Below are 14,267 nucleotides of genomic sequence, written 5' to 3'. Positions count from 1 at the left end.
TACTCTTTTTTTCTCTAAACTTCTCGCTTCATTTCATTCATTTGATTTTCAATCACTGATACCCTTTCTTCCACTTGATCGGATCAGCTACTGAAGTTTGTGCATGCATCATGTAGTTCTCCTGCCATGGTTTTCAGCTCCATCAGGTCATTTAAGGTCTTCTCTACACTGTTTATTCTAGTTAGCCATTCATCTAATCTTTTTTCAAGGTTTTTAGCTTCCTTGTGATGGGTTCAAACATCCTACTTTAGCTTGGAGAGGTTTGTTATTACCAACCTTCTGAAGCCTACTTCTGTCAACTCATCAAATTCATTCTCTGTCCAGCTTTGTTCCGTTGCTTGTGAGGAGCTGCAATCCTTTGGAGGAGAAGAGGAGCTCTGGATTTTAGAATTTTCAGCTTTTCTGCTCTGGTTTCTCCCCATCTTTGTGGTTTTATCCACCTTTGGTCTTTGATGTTGGCGACCTACAGATGGGGTTTTGGTGTGGATGTCCTTTTTATTGATGTTGATGCTATTCCTTTCTGTTTGTTAAGTTTTTCTTCCAAGAGTCAGGTCCCTCAGCTACAGGTCTGTTGGAGTTTGCTGGAGGTCCACTCCACACCGTTTGCCTGGGTATCACCAGAGGAGGCTGCAGAACAGCAAATATTGTTGCCTGATCCTTCCTCTGGAAGCTTTGTCTCAGAGGGACACCCGGCTGTATGAAGTGTCAATTGGCCCCTACTGGGAGGTGTCTCCCAGTTAGGCTACACAGGGGTCAGGGACCCACTTGAGGAGGCAGTCTGTCCATTCTCAGCTCAAACACTGTGCTGGGAGAACCACTGCTCTCTTCAGAGCTGTCAGACAGTGACGTTTAAGTCCTCAGAAGTTTCCGCTGCCTTTTGTTCAGCTATGCCCTGCCCCCAGAGGTGGAATCTACAGAGGCAGGCCGGCCTCATTGAGCTGTGGTGGGCTCCACCCAATTCGAACTTCCTGGCCGCTTTGTTTACCTACTCAAGCCTCAGCAATGGCGATGCCCCTTCCCCAGCCTGGCTGCCACCTCACAGTTCGATTTGGGACTGCTGCACTAGCAGTGAGCAAGGCTCTGTGGGCATGGGACTCACTGAGCCAGGTGCGGGATATAATCTCCTGGTGTGCCGTTTGCTAAGACTGTTGGAAAAGCACAGTATTAATGTGGGAGTGTCCCAATTTTCCCAGTACAGTCTGTCACGGCTTCCCTTGGCTAGGAAAGGGAAATCCCCCAACCCCTTGCGCTTCCTGGGTGAGGCGATGCCCCTCGCTGCTTCGGCTTGCCCTCCATGGGCTGCACCCACTGTCCAACCAGTCCCAGTGAGATGAACCAGGTACCTCAGTTGGAAATGCAGAACTCACCCATCTTCTGCGTTGATCACGCTGGGAGCTGTAGACGGAGCTATTCCTATTCAGCCATCTTGGAATACAGCTCCCATTCATTTTTATAGATGAATGATATTCCATTTTATGGACATACAACATTTTACTTTTTCATTTCTGCTTGTAGTTTGAGATTTGTGAGCCTCTCAATCTTCCTGAAATTCATACTTTCATCAAATTTGGGAAGTTTCAGGGCATTATTCCTTCAAATATTCTTTCCATACCTTTCTCCCTCTCTTCTCCTTCTGATGAATTCCTATTATGTGGATGTTGATACACTTGAGGGTGTCCCATAGGTCTCTCAGGCTCGTCTTCATTCTTCTTATCATTTTTATCTCTACGTTCTCCTGGTTTCCTTTAGTTTCTTCATCCACGGTTTTTTTATTTTTAGCTCTTTGAGTATATTTAAGACAGTTCACTTAAAATCTTTGGTCTGGTAAGTCTAATGCTGAGGCTTCCTCTTCAAAGCATGTATATTTTTTTAATCCTGTAAATATGCCATACTTTGTTTCTGTGCATGCCTCATAATTTTCCACTGAAAACTGAATGTTATAAAGTGGCAACTCTGGAAACCACAATCTGCCCCCTCCTTGGGGTTTGTTAGCTGGTAATAATAATATGGGTTATGTCTCTTTTGCTTAGTAAGTTTTCTAAACCGTTTTTGTAAAGTCTGCATTCTTAGACCTGTGTGGCTACTGGAATCTATATTCGTTTAGCTTAGTGGTCAGCTAGTGTTTTGACAAAGATTTCTCAAACACCAGGAGCCAAAGACGAAAAAGAACAGAAAATTCTCCAGTCTTCGCACCCTGAGGCAATCCTTCAACGCTTAGCTGGGCCAATTAAAGCCATTCCTTAGTCTTCACTTTTTGCTTGTACAGAGCCTGAAGGTCAGCCAGAATGAAAGCTTAGGGTCATCTAAGGTCTTTTCTGATCATATGTCCAGTCCTGAGAATATATATGGCTTTCTTCATACCTCAATATACACAGAAGCTTTAAAAAGCCTTGTTCTCCCACAAATCTCCTTTCTGGACCCTTTCCTTCTCATGCTTGACAGTCTCTCTATTGCTTATCCCCACTGTTACCCCTTCCCTATGCACACAGTACTTCTGCATTCAAATGCTTTTGGCAAACACAACCCAGGAAGCCACTCCAGCCCTGGGAACACTCTAAGTTGGGGAAAACAAAGGCAAGTCCTCGCAAGGATTCTTCAGGGAGCCTCCAGGCAGGTGAAAACACACAACGGCAAGTCTTTAAGAAAAAGGTCTGTATTAGTTCCCCTGGCACCAGCAACCTGCACCACGACTGCGGGTTGCCATCTTCCTGCCTCTGAACTGGGAAGGAGGGTATGGTAAACAAATTACAATATCACAGCACTTTCTTAATGTAATGTAGCAGCTTCTTTCTTTGTTGAACTTTTTCCTTATTAAGTTTTGGTTAGATTTCAAAGTTCTGTGAAAGTTGAATGCGATAGTTTTCATCAGCTTACTAGTTGCTTTTGTGGAGGCATGGAGACCTGGACTTCGCTACTCCACAATTCTTGGTAATATCATTCCTATTAGCTCCATTTTATTATGTAAGAAACTGAAAGACAATAACATTTCCAAGGGAAATATTAAGTTGTGAAGTTGGGATTTCAAAATCTATGGCATCTGACCCCACAGCCTGGGCTCTTAACTACCATCTCAACTATTAATTATTTCGTTCTCCATAACAGAACTATTTTTTTCTTTTTTTTTTTCTTTTTCACGGTCTACCGCTAGCTTGTGAACAGAATTATTTTTAAAACACTGTCTTCATGGTATGATCTCAAAATTCTAAGTGCCCTTCAACAGAACTTTTTAACCCCATGAGTAAGGTAATTAAAGCTACAAGTGACAATCCAGTTATTGATGCTGTCAGATAGACAGACAAGAGTAGTTTTGTTCCCAAAACATTCTATTTTTGATTAAGCACTGCATTGTCAAAACTGCAATTGTTACAAAACTAAACATACTCTTACCATAAAATCTAGCAATCATGCTCCTTGATAGTTACCCAAATGAGTTGAAAACTCATGTCCACATAAAAGCCTGGACACAAATGTTTACAATGGTTTTATCTATAATTGTTATAACTTGAAAGCAATCAAGATGTCCTTCAATAGATGAATGGATAAACCGTGATATGTCCAAACAATGGAATATGATTCAGCACTGAAAAGAAATGAACTATCAAGCCACCAGAAGACATGGAGGAACCTTAAATGCATATTACTAAGTGAAAGAAGCCAATCTAAAAAGGTCACATATTTGTACAATTCCAACTAGATGACATTCTGGAAAAGGCAAAACTATGAAGACAGTAAAAAGATCAGTGATTGCCAGGAGTTCAAGGGCAAGGGAGAGATGAACAGGCAGAGCACAGAGGATTTTTAGGCACTGAAACTATTCTGTATGATACTAAAAAGGTGAAGATGTCTTTACACATTTATCAAAATTCATACAATGTACAATGCAGAGTGAACCTTAATGTAAACTACAGACTTTGATTGATAATAACATGTCAATGTGGTTCATCAATTTTAACAGTGTGCCACAGTGGTGCAGTATGTTGACGATGGGGGAGGCTAAGTGTACAGGTATAGACACAGCATGTGGGAGCTCTCCTCTTTTTTTTTTTTTTTTTTCCAGACAGAGTCTTGCTTTATTACTTAGACTGGAGTGCAGTGGCATTATCATGGCTCACTGCAGCCTTGACCTCCTGGGCTCAAGTGATCCTCCCACTTCAGCCTCCCCTGTAGCGGTGACTATAGGCATGCACAACCATGCTGGCTAAACTGGGGGTTTTGTTTTGTTTTTTAAGACGGAGTTTTGCTCTTGTCACCCAGGCTGGAGTGCAATGGCGCGATCTTGGCTCACCGCAACCTCCGCCTCCCAGGTTAAAGCCATTCTCCTGCCTCAGCCTCCCAAGTAGCTAGGATGACAGGCATGCGCCACCATGCCCAGCTAATTTTATATTTTTAGTAGAAACAGGTTTCTCCATGTTGGTCAGGTTGGTCTCGAACTCCCGACCTCAGGAGATCTGTCTGCCTGGGCCTCCCAAAGTGCTGGGATTACAGACGTGAGCCACCGCACCCGGCCAACTTTTGCTTTTTGTAGAGACAGGGTCTCAAATGTTTTCCAGGCTGCTCTTGAACTCCTGGGTTCAAGTGATCCTCCCACCTTGGCCTCCCGAAGTGCTGGAATTATAGGCATAAGCCACTGCACTGGCCTCTCTGTACCTTTTACTCAATTCTGTTGTGAACCTAAAACTGCTCTAAACAATAAACTCTTAATTTTTTAAAATTATGTTAAATTTATCACATTATGGCTTAAATCCAAAAAACGGAGTTAATCAAAATATTAAAGTGTTCTCCTGTATCAATCTTTCCTTAGAAGAAGGGACATGCAGAGGACCTTTCTTCCATAAACATATAGATTTTTGTTTTTTTCTTTTAGATGGAGTCTTGCTCTGTTGCCCAGGCTGGAGTGCAGTGGAACGATCTTGGCTCAATGTAATCTCCGCCTCCTGGGCTCAAGGAATTCTCCCACCTCAGCCTCCCAAGTAGCTGGGATTATAGGCGCGCGCCACCACGCCCAGCTAATTTTTTTTTTTTTTTTGTATTTTTAGTAGAGACGAGGTTTCACCATGTTGGCCAGGCTGATCTCGAACTCCTGACATCAGGTGATCCACCCACCTTGGCCTCCCAAAGTGCTGGGATCACAGGTGTGAGCCACCCACCACACCCAGCCCATAAACATATATGTTTAATCAGAGCTTTAATGAAATAGGATGGAGGTACTGTATTTGTGAGTATCCTTTTTGCTTTTTTGAGACAGAGTCTCATTTTGTCACCCATGCTGGAGTGCAGTGGTGCAATCATGGCTCACTACAACCTCTGCTTTTTGGGCTCAAGCAATTCTCAGGCCTCATGCACCCAAGTAGCTGGGATTACAGGTGTACTCCACCACACCAAGCTAATTTTTGCATTTTTAGTAGAGATAGGGTTTTGCCATGTTGACCAGACTGGTCTCAAACCCTGGCTTCAAGTGATTCACCCACCTTGAGCCTAAAAAAGTGCTGAGATTACCACTGAACCCAGCCTGTGAATATTCTTTAAATAGGATTATAAGGTATTTGCCTCAAACCAAATTTTCAGGAAGAAAGATCAAAAGATAGATAATTCTTTCATTTCTTTTGCCTATATTTTGACTAAGTATTCCTAAATATTACTTGTGGTATTCAACAGGCTCACCTTTCAGCCAGTTTTAATCACTGTAACAAGACTCAAACCTTGAGTAGAACTCAAAGTATGCTGTGCACAGAAGACAACTGAAGAAAGCACAAGTGCCAATATCCATATAAATGAAGGTTCACCTTCGACAATAATTTTTTTGCTGTTGTTTTTGTTTTAGAGACAAGGTATGGCTCTATCGCCTAGAGTGAAGTGGTGTGACTTTGGCTCACTGCAACCTCTGCCTCCCAGGCTCAAGCCATCCTCCCACTTCAGTCTCCCAAGTAGCTGGGACTACAGGCGCACGTGCCACCTTCTGGCTAGTTTTTCCATTTTTTGTAGAGACGAGGTTTCACCATATCGCCCAGGGTGGTCTCAAACTCGTGAGCTCTAGCGATCTGCCTGCTGTGGCCTCCCAAGGTGCTGGGGTTACAGGCGTGAGCCACAGTGCCTGGCTTAACAATAATTTTTTAAATACAATTTACAAGAACAAATTGTTGCTTAACTAGACAAACTGCATAAAATCTATTTCAAATGATGACAGCCATTGTTTTTGTGAGGAAAGATGGAAACTCACTGCTATGGTTTAGATATCTGTCCTCCCAAATTTCATATTGAAATCTGATCCCGGCCGAGCGCGGTGGCTCACGCTTGTAATCCCAGCACTTTGGGAGGCCGAGGCGGGCGGATCACGAGGTCAGGAGATCGAGACCACGGTGAAACCCCGTCTCTACTAAAAATACAAAAAATTAGCTGGGCGTGGTGGCGGGCGCCTGTAGTCCCAGCTACTCGGAGAGGCTGAGGCAGGAGAATGGCGTGAACCCGGGAGGCGGAGCTTGCAGTGAGCCGAGATCGCGCCACTGCACTCCAGCCTGGGCGACAGAGCGAGACTCCGTCTCAAAAAAAAAAAAAAGAAATCTGATCCCCAATGTTTGAGGTGAATTCTAGAGAGAGGTGTTTGGGTCATGGGAGCCAATCCCTAATGAATGGCTTCGTGCCACTGTCCTTTCAGTAATGAGTTCTCCCTCTATTGGTTCCTTGATTATTAAAAAAAGAGCCCGCTACCTCCTCTCCTCCTCCTCCCTCTTTCCTTCTTCCTCTCTTGCCATGTGATCTGCACACACAGGCTCCCCTTCACCTTCCATCATGAGTGGAAGCAGCCTGAAGCCCTCACTAGAAACAGATGCTGGCACCATGCTTCTTTCATAGCCCACAGAACAGTGAGCCAAATAAACCTCTTTTCTTTATAAATTACCCAGCTCCAGGTGTCCTTCTATAGCAACATAAACAAAGACACTCACTCTCACTTTCTTGGGCCATAAATTGCTATGAAAAAGAACTTTTAAACTGTGCATACATGTGGATCTAGCAATTCTACCTCCAGGAATTTAGCCTAAAGATTACAAATGTACACAGAAATAGAGCTAGACATTATGAACATGACTTTATCCATAATAGGGGAAATTTGGGAATAACCCCAATGTTCATCAATTGGGAGTTAATTATTAAAATCATAATAAAATGGAACACTAAGCAGCCATAAAAAGGTGAAGTAGTATTCAATGTACCAATTTGGTAATAAAAAGAAAAAATTATACAATGGTATATAATATGATCTTATTTTGGTTAATATGCATGTGCTCTGTGTAATCACACCAAACTGCTAAAACTATTAGAACATAAAATTACAAAGGAGTTTTACTTTTAAGTTATAGAACTAAAAACTTACCCCAATATACAATTCTTCTGAGATCAGAAAATAAAGACTTAAAAGCAAATGTAGTTAAAATATTAATCACAACACTACATAAAATTCCAAGATAATGAAACTCATAAATGTTCAAGAACAGAGAATTGAACAAATTGCAATGTACTGATACAGTAAGACACTATACAAGCATTTAAGTAATGATGCAATACAATATTTACCAAACTGAAGACATGTCCATGTTATATTGCTAAGCTACAAAAAAAGTCATATAATACATACTGTAAGATTCCCTTTTCAAAATAATATAAACATGCCCATATACAAAAGACTAGGAAAATAAATATATCACTGCATGGTATTATAGATTACTATTTTCTTCTTTTCATTTATGTATATCATCTCCATTTTCACAGCGAATATATACCTATTAGTAAGAGAAAATCCAATGAGTATCTTTTTTCTTTTTTTTTTGAGATGGAATCTCACTGGTTGCCCAGGTTGGAGTGCAGTAGCGTGATCTCAGTTCACTGCAGCCTCCACCTCCCAAGTTCAAGCGATTCTCCTGCCTCACCCTCCTGAGTAGCTTGGATTACAGGTGCCTGCCACCATGAGCAACTAATTTTTGTATTTTTAGTAAAGACAAAGTTTCACCACGTTGGCCAAGCTGATCTCGAACTCCCAACCTCAAGTAATCTGCCCACCTTGGCCTCCCAAAGTGTTGGCATTACAGACGTGAGCCACTGCACCCAGTCCTAATGGCTGTCTTTTGTTTAAAAAAATTAACAAAGACTGTCATGCCTAACTTACTTTCAGTTAAAATTCTGTACAAATAAAACTGGGGTTTAGGTAGTGAGAACACTTTCAGAATGCCAGAATAAGAAACTCTGAAAATCTACTCATCCATAAAAGCAACAAAAACGGCCGGGCGCGGTGGCTCAAGCTTGTAATCCCAGCACTTTGGGAGGCCGAGGCGGGCGGATCACAAGGTCAGAAGATCGAGACCATCCTGGCTAACACGGTGAAACCCCGTCTCTACTAAAAATACAAAAAAAAAAAAAAAAATTAGCCGGGCGTGGTGGCGGGCACCTGTAATCCCAGCTACTCGGGAGGCTGAGGCAGGAGAATGGCGTGAACCCGGGAGGCGGAGCTTGCAGTGAGCCGAGCTTGCGCCACTGCACTCCAGCCTGGGGGACAGAGCAAGACTCCGTCTCAAAAAAAAAAAAAAAAAAAAAAAGCAATAAAAACACTGGCAAAAACTATCAAAATCAACTTTTGGAACTTTGGAAATTAGTGAAGTCTTTCAACAATCCAAGAAATGTTTCTTCAAGAAAGGCATCTGAATCTAGGAAAGAAAAGCAAGCTCGAGTCTGTGTTCACCCTAATCCCATTCCTCTCTCCCAAGTTCCTTAAAACCAAAGTCCCTGAAACTGTTAACAGCTGAGAAAAACAACAGCTTAGCAGCCACTAAGCAAAGGGGGTGGGGTAAGCGAACACAGAGTTTCACTCTGTTGCCTAGGCTGGAGTGCAGTGGTGTGATCTCGGCTCACTGCAGCCTCCATCTTCTGGGTTCAAGTGATTCTCCTGCTTCAGCCTCCCAAGTAGCTGGGATTACAGGCATGCACCACCACGCCTGCCTAATTTTTGTATTTTTGGTAGAGACGGGGTTTCACCATGTTGGCCAGGCTGGTGTCAAACTCCTGGCCTCAAGTGATCTGCCCACCTAGGTCTCCCAAAGGAAAAAATACATTTGGAGGTCCCTAAAAGACTGATCACCTGAGCTGTCTGGCAAATTGCTGAAAAGCTCCATTCTCAGGACTTGTCTTTATCTGACCTGACTCAGAGATCACCCAGTGTCAACAACCCCGTACTCAAAGCATTTGTCAAAAACATTCAATAGCAATCGTTCAAGATCACAGCTGCCTGAGGTGACATTACCAACTGGGGCTATTAAGAGGCTGATTGGAAACTTAAAAGGAAAAATTGGAGAATGAGATGTCCATAGGAACTTTGGAAAGCTCCAAAATATTCCTGGAAATCTAGAAGGCCATATGTGCAGGGCTCTGCACACATGTCCACGGCTGTGCATAGGTCCAGGACAGACCTGAAGAGGCCCTAATCATTCACTGGCTGATCTTAAGGCTCTGTGCAAGCAGGAAGTAAAAGCTGAGACAGAGTGTAAACTGTGAAAGAAGCCAGACACAAGGCCATGTATTATATGATTCCAGTTATATAAAATGTCCAGAAAAGGCAAATACAGAGAAAGAAAATAGATTACTGATTGTCAGAGGCTGGGGGCAGGAGAAATCGGGAGTGACTGATGACTATGTGGCTACTTTTGGGGATGAACAATTCTGGAATTAGCGATTGGTGCTTGCACAACTTGAGAATACTAAAAATCACTAAATTATATGCTTTAATAACTTTAATAATAACTTTTAGGCTGGGTGCAGTGGCTCACGCCTATAATCCTAGCACTTTGGGAGGCTGAAGTGGGATGATTACTTGAGCCTAGGAATTCTATACCAGCCTGGGTAACATGGTGAGACCCAACCCCCACAAAAAATTTTTAAAAATTAGCCAGGCATGGTGGTATGTGCCTGTGGTCCCAGTTACTTGGGAGTCTGAGGCAGGAGGATCACTTGAGCCCAGGATGTCAAGGCTGCAGGGAGCCATGTTCACACCACTGTTCTCCAGCATGGGCAAGAGTGAGACCTTGTCTCAAAAAATGAAACAAAACATAACTTCTGTAATACGTATATTATGCCTTCATAAAGTTGTTATAAAATTAAAAACTTTAATCAGCTTTGTAAAAACCATAACCCAACATTGATAGCTGTCATCCTTCCTCTAAATTTTTAACTGGCGATGTTTTGAGGAATTAATTACGAATTTGAAAATAGTATCCATACAATGCATATTTATGAAAACTTAAGGCATATTTATAGCTTTAGACCTTATTTCAATTTTCCAAACTCTCTCTCAATTATATTTTATCACAGATAATTTTAGATGAAGTTTAAGAGTTCTTATTTTTAATAAGTTTCTTCCTGTTTACAGATATTTATGGGGGGATAATTATAAAAGCAATGCAGGTGTACAGCAGAAAATTCAGAAAACACAAAGAAACTAAAAATCACTCATAGTATCATTCAGAGATCCAACCATTTTTAACATTTTGGTCTATAGCTTCCAGATTTAACTTTCTTTTCAAATGTTAGCATAGTATGGGAGAACAATTCAAAAATATACAAATATAAGAAAACTAAACTATGTGTTCAATGCCCCAAATCCCCAAATATACTTACAGTTTTGTCTCCAATAAAGGTAAGGTTTGTTCCATTCTCCTTAGCCTTTAAACATTAAAAAAAATAATAATTAATTCAGAACTTCTTGTTTTTAGCTGCTCAAGTTCCTGTAGCCACTGTGGGAGCCTGCTCCCCAGGTGCAGCACTCCCTCCTTGGAGATGCAGTGAGCGCGGGTATTTCCTGCACCACCAAAGTTTTTACCGCACTCTCAGAAATATATAATGAAAACAATTACCTCCTGTTTTTCTCCTAAAAGAGGCAGTCGATGCATAAAATCTCCAGAAAAGCTCTATAAAAGAAACACAAAACAAAAAATTAAAGGTGTGTAAATACTAGAAGAAAAGCATAGCTCAAAATACAAAGAAATGGTTAAAACAAAACACCACACCCTAACTAGTAAATATAATAACACAGCATCAGTAGACAAAACATTTCCAATTAACCACAAACAAGTGAATAAAACCCTGCTGGGAACTAGAAAATAGTATCAAACCAAAATGGCCATTCAATTTTTCTACGAGAATAATAAACATTTAAGAATGACAAAGCCTTAGATATATGATGTATGCTTAGGATAGAAGAATCTTAGATCATTTCCCCTCATTCTACAGATGAGTAAAATGTGGCTCAAAACTACAAAGCTTTAGACAAAGAAATAGGATTTAAACCTAATATTCTTTTTTTTTTTTTTTTTTTTGAGACAGAGTCTTGCTCTGTTGCACAGGCTGGAGTGCAGTGGTGTGATCTCGGCTCACTGCAAGCTCCACCTCCCAGGTTCAGGCCATTCTCCTGCCTCAGCCTCCTGCGTAGCTGGGAGTACAGGTGCCCGCCACCATGCCCGGCTAATTTTTTGTGTGTTTTTAGTAGAGACGGGGTTTCACTGTGTTAGCCAGGATGGTCTCAATCTCCTGACCTAGTGATCCGCCCACATCAGGCTCCTGAAGTGCTAGATTACAGGCGTGAGCCACTGCGCCCGGCCTAAACCTAATATTCTTGATGCTTAGGTCTGCTGTCCCTTCCACCATACTACACTTCATGCCTGTAAAAAACTACACTAATTATCTTTCTTACCAGTTATCGGTAGATGAGGCATTCTCCTTCCTGAGTAATGAGACTGTGTAATTCAACCCTGTTACATTAGACTGGAGGAGGAGAGGAAACCTTACCAATAAGCCAAGACCCTGGAAAGATTATAGCACATTTAAAAGTAGTCAGCCTCCGGCAACCAGATGCAACAGGTAGCTTTCCATAATCAAATCCAAGAAAGACCAACCAATCCTCCTAGCCTAAGGGATAAATTTGGAAAACCAACAGAAAACATACAAACTACACATCACATTGTTTCTGGCTTTCTCTACCATTCTTTCACCATCTTAAAGCTATTTTCTTTTTTTTTTTTGAGACGGAGTCTTGCTCTGTTGCCCAGGCTGGAGTGCAGTGGCGCGATCTCGGCTCACTGCAAGCTCCGCCTCCCAGGTTCACGCCATTCTCCTGCCTCAGCCTCTCCAAGTAGCTGGGACCACAGGTGCCTGCCACCATGCCCGGCCAACTTTTTGCATTTTTTAGTAGAGACGGGGTTTCACCGTGGTCTCGATCTCCTGACCTCGTGATCCGCCCGCCTTGGCCTCCCAAAGTGCTGGGATTACAAGCGTGAGCCACCACGCCTGGCCTTAAAGCTATTTTCTTTTCCCTCCAAGACCATAAAATCTAAGTTATAATAAAAGCGGAACTCTTCCTTCAATTACCAATTACTTCATCTGCTCATCAATTATCCATTTTTTTTTTTTTTTTGAGACCAAGTTTCGCTCTCATCGCCCAGGCTGGAGTGCATTGACATGATCTCAGCCTCCTGCATTCAAGTGATTCTCCCACCTCAGCCTCCCGCGTTCAAGTGATTCTCCCACCTCAGCCTCCCGAGTAGCTGGGATTACAGGCACCCGCCACCACGCCCGGCTAATTTTTTTGTAGAGACAGGGTTTCACCATGTTGGCCAGGCTGGTCTTGAACTCCTGACCTCAGGTGATCTGCCCACCTCGGCCTCCCAAAGTGCTGGGATTACAGGCCTGAGCCACCACGTCTGGCCTCAACTACCAATGATTAAATTTGTTTTCTTAATAATAAACTTTACTTCTAGTAATTTGACAGTTCAAGGCAAGTTGCTAAATATTCCAAAATAATTTTTAAATATAGTAAGGACAAGTATAGATGATAATTACTATAACTATTTTCAACACATATAAAATTTTTCTATCAAAAAACTGAGATTACTATTTCTAAGACAACAAAATTTGATATCAAAATCTCCACTTACATGATTACATATGTATAAGCACGAAAAATGTATGATTAGTCACATCTCCCTCTTTCTACAAAATTAAGGCGTGAAATTGAACTCTAAGACAATGATGATACCCTTCTGATTTCAGATCTATAGAAGTAAATTTTTAAAACCCTGATTTTTCTGGGAACATATTAATTAGATGAGGAGACCAGAGAATTAAAAATGTGAGGTTTTAAATATGTCCATCAACAGATGAATGGAAAAACAAAATGTGGTACATACATACAATAGAACATCATTTAGCCTTAAAAAGGAATGAAATTCTGATAATGCTATAACATGGATGAACCTTAAAAACATTATGCTAAGTGGAAGAAGTCAGACAAAAAAGAACAAAAGTTGTATGATTCTATTTATATGAGGTATCTAGAATAGTCAAATTCATGGAAAGTAGAAGAGTGGTTACCATGGTCTTGGGGTTGGATGGTGGGGAATTTTTGTTTAATAGGTATGATGTTTTAGTTTGGGATGATAAAAGTACTAGAGATGGGACTCAGCCCGGTGGCTCACACCTGTAATCCTGGCATTTTGGGAGGCCAAAGTGGATCACTTCAGGTCAAGAGTTCAAGACCAGCCTGGCTAACATGGCAAAATCCTGTCTCTACTGAAAACACAAAAAAATTAGCCAGGCCTAATGGTGTCAATCTGTAGCCCTAGCACTTGGGAGGCTGAGGTGAAAGAATTGCTTAGATCCGGGAGGTGGAGACTGCAGTGACCCGAGATTGTGCCACTGCACTCCAGCCTGGGGGACAGAGACAGAATCTGCCTTGGGGGAAAAAAAAAAAGTACTGGAGATGGGTCGATGGCTGCACAGCAATGTGAATATATTTAATGCCACTGTATTATACACTTAGAAATGGTTAAAATGGTAAATTTTATGTAGTGTATATTTTACCACAATAAAAAAATGGGGGTTTGCTTTTTACACACAAAGGAAAGTACACCCTCTCTTTGATAAGATGAATATGTAAGTGGCTGACTATATACCTATCAGAACATGCTTCCATTTACTTCTGCCAAAAGAAATACTTGAGGAGTGGGAAGTGGATATAGTCAAAAATATATACATTCCATTTTTTACCTATTCTATTTACCTCCAACCGCTTTCAAAGATTACCTGTGTTTTAAAGAGTTCACTGCAGTTCTGGAACAATTTTGATGATGTTTGATATTTCCCAGACAAGCCTCTTTTTTCCTTAAGTTTTTCCAAATACAACTCTACTTCTTCTGCCTGGAAAAAGAGATAATACAGAGTAGTTAACTCACCTT

General features: G+C 41.6%; 1 protein-coding gene across 7 annotated transcripts in view; it reads right to left on the bottom strand.

Moving 5' to 3' along the window:
- TMEM87A (transmembrane protein 87A) overlaps positions 1–14,267 on the bottom strand; it is a 63,797-nt gene that overhangs the window by 40,702 nt on the left and 8,828 nt on the right. For 6 of the 7 annotated variants that reach the window (XM_055278880.2, XM_063639576.1, XM_055278876.2 and 3 more), the window contains 3 exons: positions 14,116–14,229; positions 10,893–10,946; positions 10,657–10,701 (listed from right to left, as the gene is read on the bottom strand). In XM_055278880.2, the coding sequence (XP_055134855.1) occupies positions 10,657–10,701; positions 10,893–10,946; positions 14,116–14,229 (213 nt within the window). Of the gene's footprint in view, positions 1–8,571; positions 8,694–10,656; positions 10,702–10,892; positions 10,947–14,115; positions 14,230–14,267 lie in introns of those variants that run through there. The other variant, XM_055278882.2, reaches the window with a different exon arrangement.

Source organism: Symphalangus syndactylus, chromosome 5, assembly GCF_028878055.3.
Source record: "Symphalangus syndactylus isolate Jambi chromosome 5, NHGRI_mSymSyn1-v2.1_pri, whole genome shotgun sequence".
In the NCBI taxonomy this organism is placed as follows: Eukaryota; Metazoa; Chordata; class Mammalia; order Primates; family Hylobatidae; genus Symphalangus; species Symphalangus syndactylus.
The sequence above is the reverse complement of the archived record's forward strand: the minus strand, read 5'-3'. Positions and strand labels throughout refer to the sequence as shown.